Raw genomic sequence first — 23,315 nt, forward strand, 5'->3', positions numbered from 1 at the left:
GCTGCCTTCTTATGTTTTATTCCCTAGATATCATTATGTACTGTTTCTGATATATGCTGTGGCTTTATACCTGTCCATAAACTGCTGCACAGATTATTTGCAACCCAGTAAAAAAAGCAGGACAATGGCTTATATGTCTCTGACAAAAATGTGAGAGTCTTTGTTAGCTTTATAGCTGGATGTCTGCTGTATATATATATATATATCAAGCGTACTCAACAGTGGAAACATTTCCATCTAATACAGTATTTCTGGTGAAATGTCAGGTTGCCTGTGCTGTGTCTGTAGCCACAGATATAGATAGATAGATTGATTGATTGTTAGATATTTCTGTGCAGATCCTTCAAATGGCATGGTTGTCTCCAGCAGTGTTAAGTAGAAACTAGTAAAGGAAGAGCAGAGAAACAAACCAAGTCATTTCCATTTGAGCTGAATTGTTCTGGGTGTTCTCAATTTTCATTTTGTTAATATTTATAGAGTGTATGTCTGTATGACATACCAGTAGCAGCTGAGTACATAGCACACACCAAGACAGTGCAGACTTACCCAAACAAATGTTATAGTGACGGTAGATAAATAGCATATTCTAAGTGGCATATAACACATTTCTGTAGTGGAAGCATGGTGGTTTTTACTCAGCTGGTGTGTTTCTGTGATGCTGTACGTTTTGGCTCAGCCAAAGGCTGTCCATCCATCTTTAAATCCTTTCCATTGGGTCCAGGTGGAGCATCGCATTTGCTTTCAATCTCCAGTCCAGGGTGAAATAAATGTCAACATTTCTGTTGACTTAAATGGCACCAGGATTTCACCCACACAATCTAAACATAACATGTTTGCTAATTTTTCTTTCTTTTTTGGTTTTTTTTCATCTCAGTAAGGAGGTCATTGCAATTTCCAAAAGGCAATGAAAACAGCATGGTTCATTGTTTCTAGATTTTGGTTTATAATGAATTCATAGAAGTGAATATTGAAACAGTTGTAAAGCTCCTGCCAAAATGTCGTTTCTTCATAAGAAAAGTAATGAAGTATATTAGCTATGCTTAGAAAAAAAAAAACCCCCGAAACACTTCCAAATCAATATGCAAGAAGTTGGTCAGTAATATGCATGTTAGGAAGGTAGCAGAACATATTCAGGATTTGAATAAATGAACTAAAGAAAGTTCTTTTGCAACAGGGCTTCTAAAGTAATTTGCTAACTTCCTATCTTGGATGATTTCAACATAGATTTCAATGGAGCTTGGACTATTGAAGCAAATAGCTCATTCTTGAAGATCTTTTGTTGTTTTTAACACATTGAATTAGCTCATTACTGCTGAATATATAGTGGAAAATAGCATCTGTTTACACTGCAATAATATAAAAATTACTTACCAGTAACAGAATAAGGAGCAATTTGCAAAAGCTAATCATATTTGTGCACTTGTCTGCAAAAAGTAAATTGTTAATACATACCCAAGCGAAAAAGCACTTACTGGTTTATGTGATCTAATAGTAGTGTTAAACATAATATAGTACAGTAAATGCTTTTAGGATTCAGTTTTAAAAGTCATAAGGATATGAACATAAAAAGCATAGCTGTCCTATATTGCTGCTTCACCTGTACTTCGTGATGGTTGAGCTCTGGAAAGCATCCTGAAACACATTGTGCCCAAAAAATTGTCCATAAACCCCAAATGTACAACACCAGCTTAGAAAACTACTTGGAGATTTCCTTAGTAAGAGTTCTCTCTTCATTTAGCTAGAAGTTTTCTGTAGGATGTCCTCTGTCCTACTGGGGTGCTGCAAAGCATACTGAGACATACTAAGAACTAGCACAGCAGTGAGATGACATAGATATAAACTGAGAGATAATCATAATTTCAGTTCATAATTGGACATGAAGTTAAAGATTCTTATTTTCATTTTGTTCAAAGAGGATTAAGAAATCTCTACAACTTTTTACAGAAACCAGTTTTCCAGAGGTCATTCTGTAGGGACCAGGATAGACATGTTAGCTTTTTGTTAGCCGTACTTGGTCTCGTGCCATATTTGCATGTCCCATGTGCAGGTTTTTTCAGGAGATCTGTTTTACCACAAATGTTACGTGAAAACTTGCAGTGTTTCTCCCCTGACATTTTCTTTTTCTTCAGAAAGCTACAGAAGAATGCTTTGTTTTGAACTTACATCTCAATACAAAACTTTGAAAGGGACTTCAGTCTGTTTAAGAACAGTATACTTTTATACGTCTGCTTGTGGAAATGACAGCTGTTAAATGAATTATTTTTAAAGGATGGAAGGGAGAGGAATATTGACTGTTCTTCATTGTTCATTGAAGTATTTTACTAACCAAGGAGAGATTATACTATCAGAACTAACGAGGTATTAATCTCATCAAGTGTCTATGGCTAAAATTTTAGAAAAAAGAAACAAAAAGAAAAAGTCTTTCCTTTCACACAACTGTTGTGTGAATTAAGTCAGCATTTCTTTGGGTGCTAAGATTGTGCCTGCAAGGTTAAATCAACATTCTCTTACTAAACTACAGTGCATCTTAATCACTTCAGTAGCATTCCAACATTTGATGAACATGAATGGAAAACTGTTAAATGTTACTGACTTAATTTTACTACTATACATATATCATACCTCTTTAATTCTTAATTCTGGGGTGTGAGAAGTTTGAGGGGTTTTTCCTTTCTCTTGAGCCATAGTTACTATAGATTGATGGGAATCAGCACTAAGCAATAACAAAAGAACAGCATAAAAACAATAAAAAGCAATAAATAAGTATAAATGTGTTCATAAATATTGTGAATAGGTATAAAGGGATTTTCCTGGTCCAAGGATTTTGGAGTCTCAGCATTAAATTTGCAGTTTTCACTTGTTCAATAATCCCTGTCCAAACAAATCTGAAACATGAAAAGATGTCTTAGCTTATGAAGACAGGCTGAAAGAGTTGGGGTTGTTCAGCCTGGAGAAGAGAAGGCTTCAGGGAGACCTTATAGCAGAGCCTTCCAGTAGCTAAAAGGGGCATACAAGAAAGCTGGAGAGGGACTTATTAAAAGCGATAATGTAGCGATAGGAGAAGGGGTAATGGTTTTAAACAAAAAGAGAGTAGATTTAGATTAGCTATTAGGAAGAAATTGTTTACTGTGAGGGTGGTGAGGCATGGGAACAAGCTCCCCAGAGAGGCTATGGATGCCCTATCTTTGGAAGTCTCCAAGGCCAGGTTGGATGGGGCTTTGAGCAACCTGGTCTAGTGGAAGGTGTCCCTGCCTATGGAAGGGAGGTTGGAACTAGACGACCTTTAAGGTCCTTTGCAACCCAAACCATTCTATGGTTCTATGATTTTAAAATCAGAAAGGGCTCTTATACCTGTCTAGTTTTACTTTTTTTTTATATTGTACACCTTACAGTTTCATATAGCTATTTCAGATTTTTGACCTGATAACCTGTACTTGACTAAAGGAGATGAGAAACGTGAAAGCCCATGTGACTGAACCTGAAATATAGAGCATCTCCTAGGTGCTTGTCCTATAGCACTTCAGCATATAAAATGCCCTGTTGATTTTGGAGGGGCTACTCTTATCCAGTAAGATTCGTAGAATTGCGACCAATTTCTTATAGCTTCAGTAAGTATTTGGTTTGGGTCAGTGGAAAAAAATTTCAGATTTCAGTGTAATGCAAGGTAAAGGGAATGAAGGTTGTAGGAAACAGACAAAATATAATGATAGTATAAAGAATACGTAATGTCAGAACATTCTCATTAAGTGTTTTTGTACTACTTTGTATCCCTAACCATGGCTTCTTGCATAGAATTTAACAGATAGCTTAAAGGAGTGAAAGATGCTGACCTGTCAGCTTTGTATTGGAAGATATTGTTGCCTTCTGTATTGATGATAGTATGACAACCTACAAGCGTTAGTAAATAAACCCCATTTGTCAGTCTGCACAACTTTTGGAACAAATTAATCTATCCACATATACGTATTACTTTAAGAACAAACAATTGATTTTATAACTAACTTGCATCACAAGTTGGTCTGTGTGTACTATGCATATCTAAAGGAGGCTGTTCTAAGTACTAAGGCTCTGACCCTGCAATAGTTGGTAGAACTTGTGTGCTGACACAAACCTTGTAGGTATACACAACATCTTGTGAACGTCAGCGAGGCTCAGAATGTATTCACAGAGTCACCCAGCAATGATTGAAAGTGAGGTAAAAGGAGCAAAATTATGTAAAGGGGTAAATACTACTGTAATGTAGACTGTCTGATCTTCAGGTTTTCCTGTGCCTCACAAACCTTTGTTCCTTCTGGATATTTTGATTGGTGTTCTCAAAATATTTTCTTACTGGCTAATTATTTACATAAAACCAGTTTTTAAGGCAAATTTACTTCCATGGTATGACACTAATTTTTATCATGACTTAGGCACTTATTTTCTATTAATGTTATTTCCTTAAATAAAACATAGTTTACTTTCATTTTTGAAGCAGGAAGAAGCATTTATTCATTTTACTTTGTTTCTTCCTCTCTCTTTTTCACGTAACATGTCTTTCCTCCCAAAGAGAGAAGTCCTGTGGATGAACCTACAGCAGGACTTTTTAAACAAACCACTGACATAGGACTCTTGTAGAGATATCAAATTTCTCTAAATGATCCAGGAACTAGTGGGCTGAGAGTTCTTTTATTTCAAGAAAACACATTGCCTCTCCATGGATGTTTCTGCATCTGGAAGGCTTGGATTCCTCTTGGAATATGAGGAGAATGAAAGAATCTGTAAACTCTCCCATCTTAGTCCCAGCCCTAAATTATCAGTGTTTGTGCAGCTGTGAAAACTCTTCACAGTAGAAAAGTTCACATAATATTTTACGCATACTTACAGCTTTCTACAAGAAGGCTGGAGATATAACCTGGGAAGTACCTAACTGTAGCCGAGTCCACATAAAACAGAGGTGGAATCACAAAATTTGAGTATTTATGTTTCTTATTTGTTGGTTTTGAATTTCTACTTGTGGGTAGGAGCTGATATAAAGGACAAAGGAAACATGTATATTAAAATAACTATTGAAATATAAAATGAAAATCCAAAATGAAAAATTGTGTAACTATATATGAGTAAAAGAATCAGAAAGTCTAATCAACATTTTTCTGAAGACAAACTTGAAATTTGGAAAAGTTCTAGTAACTATAGTATTAAAAACAGTAATTCCTACAAAACTATTAAGACTGTGCTTAGTGAAAATATCTCCATGTACTCTCTTGTGATTTTGTACATACAAGTTGTATTAACTTGTTTGTAATTTCAAATAGTTCAAATAGTACTGAATTATTAGGAATTGAATTATGCACTTTTTAAGCTTTTCCTGTTTTCTGTAGAATTTCTTGTAGTATCTTTGTGTCTCACCACTATTCTTCCCTGATGCTTTGATTCAGTCAAAAAAATCTGAAACTCAGAATTCAATGAGATTGCTATTATGAATGTAAACAGACAAAAATGGTTTCCTTGGAAACAGAAAGCAGGTGGAAACACTCATGAGGAGCTACGCTAAGCCTACACACTCAACTTTCATTAGTTATCAGTTCACTGGCTGGATGCAGAGGGTATCAAGTGTTTTATGCTCAGTCAGTATAACGTTTCTAGATGAACTGATGCTCTGGGCAGGTAAGTGTATGTGTACACCCTTGGCTCCCATTGGCTGTTGAGAGGGGTGACAAACAGATTCAAAAAAATGATGGCTATGACACCAGAAAAGACTGAACTTTTCAACATTATTCAGGAAATTACTGTCTTTAAAACAGTAATTTTAAATTCAACACCATCCATTGTTTTTAAGTAAACATCATTTGTGTATAACCAGAACATTTTATTACATTTATATTATTAAACTGATTATTAATTAAATCACAACCATATTGAGCTTATTTTCTTTGTTGCTTCATAGAGAGATTATAGGTCAGCTTCCACTTTTAGGATTGCCATTATTGACATATTATTCAAAATGTGTTAGTTAACACAATACGTGTGTATGTTTCTACAGCTAGTGGGGTACATTTCTACAAAATTATATTGGCATATATAATTGTTAAAGGTCTCAGTTCCAAATATATAAGTTCCAGATTCAAAACTGGAAGCATGTATGTTATATTTACTAAGCTGAATTAATACATGGTTTAATTTATCATGTGTAGCACATAGCACTGTGTATAGATCAACCTTCTTCTATCTCATTCTAAAATTAATCTGAGATTAATCACTTGGTTAATCTGAATGAAAAAAAAATCCCACAATTGAGTTTAAAATTATCTTGAAACTCTGACTACAATAATATTTACCATGGGTAAAATAAATTATGCTGCCATTTAATAGAGTAAAAATGAGATTAAATGTTAAATTTCATTGATTATACCAGTTCTCAGAAAAGCATGTTTCATCTCCTCATCAAAAAAACTTCCCCAAAAGCATCCATTATTACTCTGGAAGTCAGAATGTAAAAACTTCCAGAGACCGGAACTTGATAACCTTGTCTTAAACTGATCTGCCTTAATAATAAAAAGGATAAAACAGATGGTAAAGCAAATAGTCTGTTTATAGAATTTCAGCATACAACGAACTTTAGTCGTGCTGCATGAAGGCCTGATGGCCTTAAAAGAAAAATGGCAGGTATGGGAAAAGATTGATTACTTGAGCTATGTTCCCTTCAGTATATATATTTTGATGCTGTGTATGTCTACTTGGAATGCAGTGTGAAGTGCAGTTTTCTGTATCTTGCTTAGATCATTTCATCTAATACCACGCTCAGTGGCAGCCTACAGCCAAGTGGCAGCCAAGCAGATGGATGGGCATAAAAATACTCTGTTATGGGACAAGCAATATTAAGTAGGGTATTTTTACCTTCTGCACCTGACCAAGATAAAATAGCTTTTCCTTTCCATAATGAAAATATTTGATTTTACTGTAGGATGGATGGTTTTACCATACGAATGGGGTCAATGGCAGTCTCTCACAATGGGATTCAGACTCTCGTCAGGTGCGGTCCCTCACCATTATATAAATGGCTCTGGAAGGAGCCCAAGCACAGGGAGTGGGATGGAGCAGCTTTGTTAATGCAAAGGAACTAGTGCGCTCAGAAAGCACCCATTCGCTTTGATCCTTGAGTCTCAGGGCACATTTATGAGTGTATTGAATAAATGCTTTATGAAGAAGGAACAGAAAGTTTTTCTTTCTATGGAAAGAGAGAATTAAATACCTGGGAATTAACATGCTGGGACATTTATTTTATTCTGCCATAACAATGGAGAAATGTTTTCTTTTCTACAGAAAGGTCATTTTTGGTACTTACACTGTTATTGTATGTTTGACTCTAGGGAAAGGGACAAATTGATCAGTCATAGTTTAGGGGGCAAAAGCCTTCTCAGAGCATATCTGGAAGAAGTTATATTACATGCGTCCTTGGTGTTTTATACCACAGTTACATCTGAGTATATAATGTAATTAGATCTCTGGCTCTGTATTATAGAGTGGTAGTGATGATAGAGTGCACAAAAAATTGAAATGACACAATTCAGAAGATAAAGATAAGCCTAGCAGAAGGAAGAAATGACAACAGGCAACATTTATCTGCACTGTAATTGACTTCGGATTGAGTTTGTATGTATCAGGCAGAAATCAGGATACTCTTCTTGTTCAATATGAAACATGTCATCATGTTGACATCACCTTTAAAAATTACATTCTGTGTCTTCACTTAATCTCCTCCAAAGGCTTGCACAGGTGCTTTAGCTTCTTTGTCTCTTGCACTGTGAAGCTCTGCTGAAGTCCATGGAGTTCCTCTGTTTTCTAGAAAAGTAAGCATAGGACTTGTACATAGTCCTGAATTTCCTGTGTGTACTCACTGGGCAAACAAAACAGTAGGCCTTATAAGAATTTATTTTTTAAAATTTAAAATAGCCTCAAATAAAACCTTACCTTCTGAGTAGAGTAGATACATCTTGGAGCAAAATACTGCACAACCCTTTCGTTGTTTTATCAGGTGTGGCTCACAGTAAAAGACCTGCCCTATGCAGAACCAACTGTTGGGTATCTCAAGGCTATTAAACTTTCTCTCTGTAAACTTCTCCAGTTTACTTACTGGAGAAGTTCCATAGAGATCAGCTCAGGTTATGTAAATAGCACATACCTATTAGTATACAGATATCTTAGCTGCATACTGCAGCCTTCCCTGAGCAGTGCTGTCATCACTGAGCGGCCAGGCTTTGGAGTTATTAGAAAAAAATATGGTGCTTATTGCAAATATAAAAATGTCTTATGATATTTGTCACTTTCTTGTGTGCTGAGAACATCTGTAAAATTATATTTGAAGTATTTATTGACAGCTCAACTTTAGGAAAATATTCTGTTCTAGGAGATTAAGACAATGTGTAGCATAGACATTGCAGGATTTCCCTCACTTCACCAAGGACAGAAGCCCTCTGGCTTATGCAGTTGTTTATGACTGCTTTCCATGTGTGCCCAGCTCACTGGCGGTATTTGTTCAAACTGGGAAACACTTCTTGTTCTAGAGCTCCTTACTCTGGAGGATTGTGACATCAGTTGCTCATGTATTAGCCAAAATTGCTACTATTATATTGGGAATAATGTACCATCCAACAGCTGGTAAAAACAAAGACATGACAAGTTCTACTGAAATCTCAGATAGACAAAAAGGGCTTTTCAGCACTCTCAGCCCTTGTTTGGGGCTTCCTAAAGGTGCAGACAGACTGCAGCCTTGCTGCTAATTGCCCATGTGGCAGCTTGGAGCACAGTACTCTCCACAATGAACGTCTTTCAAAATGCATTGTGAAATGAGAAAGACATAATGCAGGATAGCTGAACTGAACTTTTGTGAGGAAGGATCAGTGGGACATGTTTGCTACAGTTTTTTTTAAAAAGTTCTTTTCTTTGAGCTGGCTTTTATTATGAATGTATTGCCTAGAAGGAATGACTGGGACAGGAAAACAATCTGTAAGAAGATTCGTAATATGAGGTGGACCAGGAAGGTTATGAAAAGAATAGAAGATGCAATTCTGCTAAATTAAAAACTCTGAGAGTAGGAGGAGACTCCTTTTTGTTTCAGTGCACAAAATTAGGCACAATGTTTTTGTTGGACCAATGCCAAAAGAACATAAGTGGGAAGACATATGATTCACTGAAGTACATTAGTCAGGCAGACAAACTTATTTTGAGGACTTCCATGTATATATGATGACTGTAATTGTAAGAGAATACTGTCTGGATTGTTTAAAATATTTCATCTTTCTCATCATATTTTACACATTGCTATTTGCTTGGTAGTATGATGTCCTTATGGTAATTGTGGTACAACATTGCACTTAAGCAAAGAAAATACAGCTGAGTTATGACACAATGACTGTTATTTCTAACTGCTCACACCTGCATTTAGGTTTCTTTTATTCTTTTATGTTATGTGTGTGTCTGTGTGTTTATAACATATATATATATATATAAAATAAATGTTTAAATAGATAAATGCATTTTTTTATTCCAACAATTTGGGAAGGTTACAAAATCTAAGGATTAGAAAGGTCCCTAATTATTCAGGATTGATACGTGGAACCAGAGGAAGTTACTTGCTTTGCAAAAGAGATGCTTAAACTGACTTGTACTGCTCAAATAGGCAGGACTTCATTACAAATTACATTGAAAAGTGATTTGTTATTTAGACGTCTTGCCATTTCCTTGAAGTACTTCCCATAGACCAAAGTTTGTCTACATGTAATTTGCAGGATCAGAGCCCTCAAAATTTACTTAAGGATCCTTGAGTTTTCAACTTCAGGTATGAAGCGATAATCTACCTTTTACTTTGTTGTCAGACATCAAGAATGGATATAGTTTCTTAAAGTTCACTGTAATTTTGCACCAGCATTATTCATCATATTTCTTGTGCTTTATCACTGACTGGGTCACATGTTAGCTGACAGTGACTTGCCTTCACAGTGCTAGGGTTAAAATTTTGTGTATCAAATATGGAAACTATGATGTGAGAAGCAAACTTAGAAACTATGATGGAAGAAGAAAGTAAGCTCTTTCTTAATGTGTTCTTTTAATGTGTTCTTTCAGAATCACATAAAGAAACAGCATTTAATATTAGAGGGGCTTTAGGGTAGCTGTTTGATTACAAAGTCTTCTGTAGTAATAGGGAATTTTTCCTCTAGGATTGTCCTTAATTCTGATTTTAGATCAAACAGTTGTTTCTCAAAGGGGACTGGCTTCTGTCAAGACAAGCAATTACAAAAGTCAATACCCCTTTACAAAACATGGAAAGGGAAATCTTCCCTTGATTCCCATCAGCTTCTGTAGATGTAGGGTTTCACCTGTAACCTCTGCTCCTAACTTGTTTGAGCACAAATTGGTAAGGCAGTATAAAAACATTTATATATATCTTCTTCTTGGGTTTTGCAACTGTTGAATTCTGAAGTGTTCTAGGAGACCCTTTCTCACCTTTCTGAAGGGGTACAGTCTCTTCACTCAGCTAAGCATCATGGTTGGCACCAAAAAGCAGGACTGACTTGTCTTTCACTCTTCTGCTCTCTCTCAAGACTTCTTAATTCTTCATGAAAGTTGGGAATAATTGCATTTTATGTTCTATCTTATTTTTGTATTTAACCTACAAGTAAATACCATATAAGTAATGAGTTTTATAAGCTGCAAGTAAATGCCATTTAAGCAATGAGAATTATTTTAGTTCTCTTATGGCTCTAAGAAATGATTCAGTGAGGTACCATATTTTATGTTGCTGTGCTGAAAAAGATATTTATGGATATTTTTCCATTTCCTACATCTTACTCCTGCAAGGAGAGATAATGACAGACCTTTTTTCTTTTTTTGGGGGTTCCAGTTCAGTTGTAAAAGTTCAGCATAAGCTGATTTGGAGCTGTTTAAATGCTTAGGAGCAATCTGTCTTCTCTCACATAGAGCTACCATTAACATGCCAGCTACAGTTATATTGAAACAAGCTCAGATGGCTTCATGTCCCCATAGAGGATGGAGATTTAAACTTTGAAATAAAAAAGGCATAAAGATCTTCTTCAAGTAGAGGCTGGGTAAACTGGCAGTGCTCTGTGGGCAGTGAGTAGTGGACAACTCTGTGTAGCAGCCGTTCTACTTTGGAGCAATTTTATTCATGCATTTCAGAACACTGAAAAGGTCACCAGTTACTATACAGGCCCTTGTATATGCCTTATGCATCCAACACTCTGCTTGAGTTGAGGTTTGTGGAGCTGTAGTTGTAGAGAATTTAGTGGGAAGAGAACCATGGATGCAGGGGACATAAAGCTGGGGTGCTGTGCCAACAATTCTGTGAAGAAAGTTGAGCTGTGTATCAAACTAATATCAACATTCATAATTCAGTATTAAGCACCATGTTCTGACTACCTTTCTGTTTTTTGAAAACTGACACTGTTAGTTAGGCAAAACAAGTGCAGTTAGAATCTGGAGCTGACTGGTAATTAAATTTGACTAGAAACTGTAAAGATAGTTGACGTGATAGTGACATGAGGTTGAACTGTATAATGTCATTTTTAATGCATCATTGTAATGACTCTGGTCTTTCAGTTTAACAGTAATTAACATCTCTTGACTGTTTGTATTTGGCTTACAGTATGTCTCAATGTTATGTGTTGGGAATTGTAAAAGGTGCATGATTGTGCTGTTTCTGTTCAAGTTGTTTCTAATTAATAACTTCACTGTCCAGTGTTCTTTCAATAAGGGTACCTAATACAATATTTACATTATTGTAGGTATAGAGAAACTGGCTTTTCAACCAAACTGAATGATGCATCCCAATATACAAGAGCGTATCATGTGTGTATATGTATGCATGTATACACGTACACTTACATGTGTTTATTGGTTTAGACAAGGTCTCTCACTTATTTCTTAACTTGAGAGGCTCACATTGAGATTCTCAGTCTCAGGCATCTGGAAGGAATCGTGACTTTTCATGAAAACTGAAAGTCCTAAATCTCAAGATTAATTAATACAATACTGTTATTGTGATATTCATTAGAACTTCCTCTCTCCCCAAAATTCAATACGTTAACTAATATTAAATAAAGGGCTAGTGACTAACAGTGCCAGATAATAGAGCGTTATTCTACCTGCAGGAGTGGCTTAGTGAGTTGAGTGACTGTGTCATTTTATCCCTTTGAACCTTTGAGTTTGTAGCCTCTGGATTAAATAAATGGTTTTTTCTTCTTCTGATTCCACAATAGAAAGCATTTACCTTTCTTTATGTTCTAAATATCTGCTGTTGTTTCATGCCAGAAACAAAATGCTGACCTTTGTGGGTCCTTGGGCTGACCCAGCATAGTTGCTTTTCATTTGTTCAGTTCTGCAGTAGCTAAGTTTTAACTATTTTTCTAGAGTCTTAATAATTACTCTTTCAAGTAACAAAGGATTTGCTTTTGATAAAGTTCGAAGTGCAGCAATACAAATATAAGGAATTTTCCAGATTGTTAACTTATTAGCTGGAAGACTTTCTTATAACAGTTTAAATACTTAGAGAATAAACTCTGACTATTCTTACTAGTTCAAATGGGTTTTGTATAAGGTTTAATCTTATACTTCAAAAACTATTCTTAAAATATATTTGCCACATAAATTAAGTGAACGAAAGTTGGTGTTAACTCCTAGAATAATGAAGATACCTTCAGTGTAATACATAAATCTTAATAACAATGCACATACAAATCTATTTTAGCTTAATGATATCAAGTAGCCAAAATATATTTTGGATTGTGACAGGATTTGTGTGAACTTTCTCCTTGGAAAAGATGCTCCTGGCTTTGAATTTCAAACTCTACCTTTTAAAGTAGGTGGACAAACGTAATCCTTTTTTTATTAAGAAAGCCAGCTAATTGCATGTCTGCCTCACATTCAGTTAAACATTTGATGATGGGCTTTGAAGAGAGTTTGTTGTGTTTTGCTTTCTTTTATTTGGGCTTTGGTTTTGGTTTGGGGTTTGTTTGTTTGTTTGTTTTTTAGTGTCAGTCTTTGCTGAGAAGTTCCTGATACCACTGTTAATAGTAAATAGTTCTTTGAAGGAATCTTTGACAAAATCTCTAGATTGAAGTAAAGACTAGAAAAGTGCAGAGCTACTGGGAGGAGAGTGCCTTCCTCCCCGTTGCCTGAGAATTAATTTTTTTTTAATGTGAAAGTAAAAAAAGTCTTGATACGAAAACTAATGGTAGCATGGTAGACCAAACCAATCTTATTTTGGTCTGAAAGTAATATACTTATATACAGTAATATACTGTATTTGTCAAACTGGGGTTGCTTGAGTATTTTTTCCATTGTTTTCCAAGCATCATTCTAAGTACAATCTGTTTGGTCACTACTTGGATAATGTGAATGGTACCCATTATTGAAAGGTAGTCTGTATTTGTACTAATACAGAGAATGCCAGTTTAGAAATGAGCCTGATTGCATGGTTCATTTTGTTCTCCTTTGTAGAGCCAGGCTGCGGCCCACTACAAAGGCACTAAACATGCCAAGAAGCTCAAAGCACTGGAAGCCATGAAAAATAAGCAGAAATCTGTTACTACCAAGGACAGCGCAAAGACTACCTTCACTTCCATCACTACCAATACCATCAATACCAGCTCTGACAAAACAGGTTAAGCGACAATCTTTGTTGGTTTTGTTTGGTTTTGGTTTTTCGGTTGTTTTTTTCTTGTTTAATTCCATGTCTGTTTAGTTATGTGCTTGCCCCATTGATTCATGCTCAATCCATCCTCCTGTGTGATATTGATTTCTTTTAGTCTTTTCAATAGGCTGGTGAGAGTATGATAGTCATGTAACTGATTTCCCTTAGTGAAAAGAGGCTTGTCATTCTTCTAGGACAGAATGCAATTCTCATGACTTGATTAATTTTTATAGTGGCTGAACTATTACATGTCAACTGATCTAAACCTCCTAGTCTATATACAGTGTCTCTATATAAATTATTACATATGGCACATTTATTTTAACCACAAACAATGTAGCAAATTGTACTACTTGTGTCTAGAAGCCTCTTACAAAACCGTTGTTAGTAAAAACCTAATTTTCATAAATTTCAAACATTGCATTATTTTTTTCAAATGGCTATTGCATGGTTTTGAGCTGGGAAATAGCTGTATAATCTCTATTCCTCATGATCAGGTAAGTGCTATTGATGCCAGTTATTCTGCTTAAATGAGTCTTCAGACTGAAATAATATTCTTTAAATTATTGTGTGGGTAAAAGGTACTCCTTTGCAAATAAAATCTATGTAAATATTTGGCAAAGTCAACAGGAGCTGATTAAGCTTGCATTTTAAGTAAGTGGCTATTGTACTGGAAATTTTGAAGGAAGGTTGTAAGTTCACTGACGGGTGGTCTAGTATCTCGCAAGGTATGACTGCTCTTGTGTGTGAAGGGATGCAGTCTGCATATTTAGTCATAATCAATCCCCCTTCCCCAAACAAGCCAAAAACAGCCACGGCAAAAAAGCCAAAGCTGTGAGACGTCAGACGGCTTTCTACTGATGCTGAAAACTGCTCTTTTGGAACCACTTCTGATGCAGTAAGTTTAGCATTGTAAATGGATGTACGCTAACCAATTATAGTATAACAGAAAAGTACCTTGCAGACATGTGTAGTACCTTCCCTAAGATACATCTGTCCTATATTTGTTGTAGACAGATACCTCTATGTCTATATCTCTCTTTATCTATATCTTTGTTATAGCCCTTTATTATAGACAGCAAATGTTTTTATGGAGGTTTATATCCTAATTATAATGGGATGGCTGTAAGAAACAATCGTTACATTATTTTTGTGTTTGTTACCGCCTCCCTCCGCCCCCCCCCCCCAAGAAAAAAAACCCAAGAAAGTACTCTGAATATTTTTGTTTCTATAATGAAAGAAATGAAGCTTGAGAGAATAGGCGCAATGCCAGAAGTTATTTATGAAAATATATGTGTTTCTAAACATACAGATAGGTTTAAAAGTTTCTCCTGCTGTTACCTGTTGGCATGTTCAGAACAGAAAGGGGGACGATGTATGGAAAAAATGATTTATTGTTTAGAAAATATGATCTAGTGGTTGGAGAAAATAACTGAAGTAAAAAGAGATATTTTAAAGCTTTAAAATGTATTATTCAAAAGCTTTATCTTATGCTGTGTAAGTTTGAAGGATTTTCCAAGGTGCTTTAAAACCAGTTGGAGTCTTTCCGTCAGGCTTTGAGTTAGATACCTGACAAGATATATGAACTGTCTTGTATCCAAGGTCAGTAGTACAAATCAGTTTTTATATCGGCATAAGTAAGAAAGCATCAGAAATCTAGTTGCACACAAAAGCAATGCCCTGTGCTGGAGTTTCCTCAGGTTTACACATTGTTTGTGACTTTCTGAATTAGTTTCACAGAATGTGTGTATACATATATGTATATACATGTATTGTATATTGGAAGTACTGACCTTAATGGCATTCTAAAAGACACATAATGATGTTAATTGATGAACAGCCCAAAATCTGACAATTTCACAAAATCCTGAGCACCATATTCAACCGCTGTCAAAAGCCCTATTCAAGCCCTATTCAACTAATGGCATTCAAAGAAAGGCCGCCAGTTCTATTCAAATACAGCTATTACAGGTCAGCATTGATGTAACTGGCAGTAGAATAGCATCCTTGTTGTAAACTACCCTTTGTAGAATCAAGAATGTATGCATAGTTGGGGGGGGGGGGGGAGAAGAAGAAAAGAAAATTTTGGGTAGCCAAAAGGGTGAAATTCTCTGTTAAACTTGACAAATTAAAAATTTCATAAATTGTGTTTTCTTTCCTTTCCAGTTGTTCTGTGTCTTATATTTACTTGATGGAACTTTTGAGGGCAAAATGATTTCTGAAAGTCATGATAACATCAGAATATACTGCATTGTGTGAATTTGCACATTTGTAAAGGACTGCTGTAAAAGTCAAATATTCTGATAGTAACATGCAATTCTGAGGAAATGGTTGTACTAACGAATATAATTCATTCATTAATCTTTCATAACTAGAAATAAGTTCTGTTACTAAGCCCCTGCACTTGTGGTCATTTGGAACAAAACCTTTTTCTACAGTATTTTAAAGCTCTCTGCTGAAGATTAATGGTTGATCCCAAATACACTGAGGATAGGGTCATGTTCATATTACCTCCAATATATCATGTACAACAACGGGTAAATGGTGAATTACATGTCAGTCACAGCACATTGGTCAGGACTTCAGTTCGCTGGTCCTGTGTACTGTTAGCAGCTCCAGTAAACAAAATGTCATCAGGAAATCTGCAGTGCTATGCAGTGAAGATTATGAAAAAGACCACACAGTATACAAACTGATTCCAGATCTAAAGCAACAATTTGTTCTGTTGCTTATTCGGGAACTGTTTTATTAGACGTGGTGCCAGCATGTGTTATTGCAATAAATAATGGAGACTGTGCAACCCACAATGTACGCAAACTCCCTAAAACATTTCATAAAGGATTCCTGGTGGTTAAACTATGTGTTAAGGAGAAAACATAAAATACAGGGTCATTTTGCTCATTTTGTGAAAGTGTCTACTTTTTTTTACCCCTTTAAACAAACCATTATTATTAGGCTTGAACTTGAGAAATCTTTGAGGGAATGAAGAAATTTCATGAAGAGTTATGCTGGCAGCCACGTAATGGGCAATGCCATTATCAACAAGTGGGAACTTTGTTACCAGTTCTATTACTTGACAGCCTTGTTTGATCTGTATTTACCATTTATTATGTGAATCCTGTAGTCACTCCAGACAGAAAACCAGAAAGTGACCATTCCAAAGACGAGCCCACTTTATGGCAGTATATGAGCCAGATTTCAGTATTTGTTGATTCCTCCAGTTCATGGGTGACAATAAAAAAATCCTCTTTTCCCCATATGTTAACATATGCATACATATTGCCTGACATAAAATTGTTAAATGTCCTTGACAGCTTTACAAATTGCCCCTCCTTTCTGCCAAGGTATATTTTCTTCATAAAGGTGCTTCATACTTTCACCGTGGCTATAAGAACAGATACTTTGGGAACACCTTTTAGAATATATTTAGTTAGACTGTGTTCTATCATCCTAACTGTATGTCCTGTCCAGTAGAGTCATTTTCCTGCACTTGGATTTTTTGAATCTAGAGTGAGTGTCCAAGATTATATCCATGTAAAATTATATCCCTATAGTTGTTGCATATGTCTAAATATTGATCTTTTCCAAAGCTATTTGAAGTTAAAAAGGACTCTCCATGACCACATTACCACAAATTAGGTCTTGAGGATTTGCTATTTTTACTTATTTATGAGTTCAGCATGAGTTAGATCATTTTCTATCGATAGAGAAGAAGCAATAGACGTTTCTGGGGTGGGGACATGCCATTGGGAGCCATCACTATGGCATAGTCTTTAATGTTGCTTCTGAATGTTATAAATGTCTTAAATCCTATGTACTTAGATGCAACAAACAGCTCTCAAAAACAGATAAAAATGTAAACAGAAAAAGTGTGTATCTGGGCCAAGGCACAGACAAGATCATCTATCATTAGTACAGTCTTAACAGCTAAGAGACCCCTGTGCTGTCAGAGAACAAAATACGTCACCTGTCCTAAGGAGCTTACAGTCTACACACATGATGAGAGATGACTTAGGGAGATAGACATTATTAATGTAATAGGCAGGTGTTTTAAAAGAGCAGTAGCATAAACATATTCAAGTGTTAAAGGTATCACAGGAAATTAAAACACTGAAGGATGGATTAGAAGAAAAGGTGGGTTTTTTTCAGGTACTGAGCATATGTGTGGGTGATAGCATGGAAGAAAGCGTAGGTTTTATTTTTCTTTCACTACACATACTAAAATTCTTCACTGTTGGAATATTTTAGTTATGCTATCCCTTTCCAGTCTTACAGCACACACACACACACACCCCTTATCTTTTTATCTAAAAAGTGGTAGGATAATTCTGGTCAGCAGATGAAACTTGCTCTTGAAATAACAATTTCGGTCAAGCCGGGATAATTCTGAAATGGTGAGCAGGCAGAGTGGGAGTGAGTAGTCAGTCTGGCAATGTCTTGGAATGAAAAAGGAGGGCAGGATGGAGAAAGAAATTGGAAATGATGTGGTAAGTCAGGGTAAACTTTGAGGGAGGAAGAAAGGAAGATGGCATGAAATGGAAAGGTTCAGGAAGATGTGTTGGAGTTTGACAGCCACAAATACCACAGGATCACAGAATGTTTGAGGTTCTGTGAAGGGACCTCAAAAGGGACATCTGGAGATGACAGGGCCACCCCTACAGGTCAGGGCAGAGTCAGCTAGAGCAGGAGTTTCAGCATCTTTCAGTTGAGTTTTGAATATCTTCACAACTTTTACTGGGCAACCTATTCTAGTGCTTGGCCACCCTCAGAGTAAAGAAGAATGAAGAAGTTTTTCTTCTATTTAAGTCCAATCTCTTGTATTTCAGTTTATTCCTGTTGTGTCTTGTCCTATTGCTGTGCACAACTGAAAGAGTCTCGGGCTCTGTCTTTTTTATTCCCTGCCTCTGACCCCATCAGGTATTTATACACATTGCTGGCTTATGTTTCAACTGGTGTCCTCCAGGACAAAAGCAAAGCTGCTTTCCAGATTGTAAGCCCCCAGCCCAGACTGTCATATAAGTTTATTGCTTCCCAGCTGTGGGACTTTTGCATTTCCTTTCATTGAACTTCAAGAGATTCTCATTGCCCCATTTTCCTAGCCTGTCCAGGTTCCTCTGAACGGCAGCACGCCCATCTGGTGTACCAGGCACTCCTCCTGGTTTTTTATCATCAGCAAACTTGCCAAAGCATGTGCTCTGTCCCATTATCTGGGTCTTTAACCAACCCTGATACCAGTATCAATTCCTGGAAGACTCCATTAGTTAGTGGCCTCCAACTTCATGCTGGTGACCACAAGCCCTTGAGCCTGGTAGTTCATCCAGCATTTTTTCTATTATCCTTTTTGTCTTCTTGTAAAAATGAGAACTAAGAAACTGTACGAAAAAAATAAGCACAAAGAAAAGAACTAAAATTGAAAGGAGTAAGACTTATCTAAATCTCCAAATTCTTCTAGCGCATTGCTTTAATATGTTTGCAGTGGTTTACCATCAGGCAAATCATATTGAATTTATGTAACATTTATTAGTGTTATAAAATGTATTTTCAGTGCAATTAAAATTAAAAAAAATCATTGATGGGACCTGATTGAAGTGCAAAGCTCTTTCTCTTGCATTTTAAATGGTTTCTTTATGTCTTTCTGTTGAAATACATAACAAATTTGGAGGTTTTATTTTGAGAGTTGGTTTATTCTTTTAAAGTGTACTTCATACCCTGTTACATACTGTGTTGTATTCATGTATTGGGCTTTTTCTAATAATTCTATAGTGCGTTTTGTCACCCTTGCAACCTTTAACTGTGCTTCTGTGGGATGACTCAACAGTCTGCAGATACTGGGAGTAAAAGCTAATGCAGATCTGTTGCCTTAATACCAGCTTACACTGGAGCTGGCTGGTGTGTAGATAGGTGGGGAGTGGTGCTGTGCTGCAGACTATGCAGGAGGTCTTATGCCGTTAGTGAGATAGAGGACTCAGCTTCAAATGCAGGGAGTGTTTTAACAGAATGAAATCTACTGAACTGCTTAGACTGTTCATCTGTACTTTTTTTTTGGTATTAAATATATGAAGGAGAGAAGGGCTGAGGTTATTAAAGATAATATTCATTGAGACCCTAGGTGGAATTTCTTTGACCAGCTAATAGGCATACAGATTGACACTAATTTCACTGGCTCTTCTTGGTGTGAGAGAAAATCACAGTAATTAAGTCTAGGGCACAGTTCATCTTATTGTAAAGTAAACATGTATAATAAATCAGATGAATGGTGAAGACCTAAGGAAAAGTATAAAAAACACCTGTGGTGACTAGGTCAGATATGAACTGCTACACTGATACCTAAAGGTAGCTGAGACTAATTCCAGCCTCAGTGACCAAACAGTCCTTTCTGGCAATGTCTCCATTTTTTTTTCCATAGGTTTTGAATCTTTTTAACTGAAGCATGAATTGCCCTGTAAGAATTTGATGCTCAATGTTCAAAATCTGAGTTGTGTTAGTTAATTCTGAACGGTCATGTAACAAATGACACTATTTCTGTCTGTCAAGTGGAAATTTTACTGTGCTTTTGAATAGCTTTTAGATTTGCCACTGACAAGAAGAGAGTTTCTTGATATTTTTGTTTGTTTTAAAAAAAGGGAGCCTCTTTCTCAGCTAATTTTTTATATATGGAAAGAAAAGTATTGCCTAGTAAAGGTAGACTACTGGAGTGTGGATGGTTTAGTATTAAAATATTAACTTCATCTTTGTCATATTACATTTAACCATAGGTGTCCTAGTGAACATATCCTATTTCAACATTGTGTCTCTTCAAGCTCTCTAGTAAGGAGTCAAGGGATGCTTTGCTGTTAGTCAGTATGCGCTGCTTTATTTAAGAATCAAAACTGCTTTAAATGGTAGGGAATTTTTTTCAAACTGTGGTGGCTTGACCCTGGCTGGAAACCAGGTGCCCACCAAAGCCACTCTATCACTCCCCTCCTCAACTGGACAGGGGAGGGAAAATATAACACAAAGCTCCTTGGTCAAAATAAGAACAGGGAAAGATCACTTCACCAAGTACCATCATGGGCAAAACAGACTTGGGGAAATTAGTGTAATTTATCACCACTCAAATCAGAGGAGAATAACGAGAAAATAAAACCAGAACTAAAAACCACCTTTCCCCCACCCCTCTCTTCTTCCCAGGCTCAACTTTACTCCCAAATTCTCTGCCTGCTCCCTCTGGGAAGCACAGGGGGAGAGGGAATGGGTTGTCTCTGCCACTCTTTCCTCCTCAGGGGGAGAGCTCTTCACACTCTTCCCCTGCTCTAGTGTGGGGTCCCTCCCATGGGAGACAGGCCACCACAAACTTCTCCAACATGAGTCCCTCCCACAGGCTGCAGTTCTTCAGGAACAGACTGCTGCAGTGTGGGTCTCTCATGGGGTCACAATTCCCAGCAGCAAAGCTGCTCCAGACTGGGCTTCTCTCCCCATGGGGCCACAGGTCCTAGCAGGAGCCTTCTCCAGCGTGGGCTTCCCACAGGTCACAGCCTCCTTTGGGCACATCATCCTGCTCTGCTGTGGGGTCCTCCACTGCTCAGGTGGGTATCTGCTCCACCATGGAGCTCCATGGGCTGCAGGGGGACAGCCTGCCTCACCGTGGTCTTCACCATGGGGTGCAGGGGGATCTCTGCTTTGGCACCTGGAGCACCTCCTGTCCTCCTTCTGCACTGACCTGGGTGTCTGCAGTTGTTTCTCTCACATAGTCTCACTCCTCTCTTCAGCTGCAATTTATTGCGTGGATTGATTGATTGATCTTTTTGCTGCTTAAATGTGTTATCCCAGAGGTGCTACCACCGTCACTGATAGGCTCAACCTTGGCCAGCGGTGGGTCCCTCTTGGAGCTGGGTAGTGTTGGCTCTATTGAACACAGGGGAAGCTTCCAGCAGCTTCTCACAGAAGCCAGTCCTGTGGCACCTTCATTACCAAAACCTTGCCACGCAAACCAAATACGCAAATGTAGTGCTCAAGTGAAAACCTGATTGTATGAATCTTTATAGAAGGACAACATATAATTGGCTAGCACTACAGCAGTTTCATATAAAATATGAAGAAATACTCTTTGAATATATTGATATGAATATGTTTCTACAAGTTTGTTTGCAATATTTGCCCTTTGCTCAAGGAGGGTAACTAACTGTTGTTTCCTCCAGTATCACGCTTGCTTGCTTTTTCCACTTAGTCCAAGCTGTGTGTACGTTAGCTCTGTACACAGATGGATGTGTGCATTTCCTGCTTCAGCTCCAGAACCTGTAATGGAAAGGAACTCCCATTTGAAAATGAAAATAAGTTTCCTCTTATCTCTGCTTTCCTTTAATTTCCACTTTCATTTTATCTCCCTCACATTCAGCTTTTGAGCTTATTTTCTTTTTTTCTTATAAACATAGATTTTTGGTAATGGCTAGGCTTTAAGGTTTGTGACGGCTTCTATATATTAAGAATTATTGGATTATTTCTGATGTTGCTTGCTGTAGCTACTATATTTTATCATTTACTCTTTGAGTTATTTGTTTAATCCTTTGTTCTTAATGAAAACCACCCTAAATTTTCCTTTCTTAAGGAAAGCTGAGGAAGACATACTGCTGTATTTATGACGTTAACATACACTTAATTAAAAGTGCCACTGCCTATTTATTAGCATTTTTATAAAGAGCAGATTTTCTTGTAATCTTTTGTAACTAAAAGAAATTCTGTTTCTAATATTTATACAAATGTCAACTGTATTTAAAATTAAAATTAGTACTTAATGCTATTCAAAATCTGCTTGTGGATGTAGAAACAATTTACTGTATGACCCCAATGTGCGGTTTGCTGGTACAGCTTAGGCTGTGGATACCCTTGTATATGTAATTATTATGTTAAGGATGTTTATTCTAAGACAAATTCAGTTCAGTCTGTTTGTATAACTTCACTGTTGTTTTGTTTCCATATGCTTTATTGTATCATAAAGCGTGCATTTGTTTAGGCAAGTGATTTCTTCAGATCATTTCAGCATTGCTTAGGGCACAGCAGAATTAACAGGCTAATTCTGTATTTAGGCTTGCGAGATCCTGGATGTAAATTGATTTCCTTTACAAGTCAATGTTTTAGTACACATCAAAACAGAACAATGACCTTCAAGCTTGAATTTGTAAGGATTTTTACTTTGTATTAACTTGTTTGAGGTATTTTGGGTGGACCATTCCCAAGTTGCAAGTGTGAAATAATAAATGAGGAGTAATTGCTCAGTGATTAACACAACAAGAGATGGATTTCAGAGCTGGCTATAGGACTTCATGGCTGACCTCCCAATCACTCGGTTCTGAAGGTTCAACATTGCCTTTTTTAATTTTATTTAAATGAAAAATCTTTAAAGGAAATTATCGTCTGAAAGAGTTATTCTTATTTTCTGATTCTGCTGTAATTTGCTTGGAAGTTAGAGATTACTGATTCACAGTTATCAGTTTTCTTAAATATATGCTTGGAAAATTCAGCCCAAACCAGTAAAATTTAACTGGGCTACATCATCTTTGACTTTAAATCATCTATGCTTTGACTTTTCTGTACTTCAGACAATTTGTAGCTAACTGCAGCACAAAATGTTATCAGCATTCTACAGACTGTTGTA

General features: G+C 36.7%; 1 protein-coding gene across 2 annotated transcripts in view; it reads left to right on the plus strand.

Moving 5' to 3' along the window:
* ZNF385D (zinc finger protein 385D) overlaps positions 1–23,315 on the plus strand; it is a 436,840-nt gene that overhangs the window by 358,025 nt on the left and 55,500 nt on the right. For both annotated transcript variants that reach the window (XM_055709861.1, XM_027809081.2), the window contains one exon: positions 13,492–13,654. In XM_055709861.1, the coding sequence (XP_055565836.1) occupies positions 13,492–13,654 (163 nt within the window). The remainder of the gene's footprint in view (positions 1–13,491; positions 13,655–23,315) is intronic.

Source organism: Falco cherrug, chromosome 4, assembly GCF_023634085.1.
Source record: "Falco cherrug isolate bFalChe1 chromosome 4, bFalChe1.pri, whole genome shotgun sequence".
Taxonomy (NCBI): domain Eukaryota; kingdom Metazoa; phylum Chordata; class Aves; order Falconiformes; family Falconidae; genus Falco; species Falco cherrug.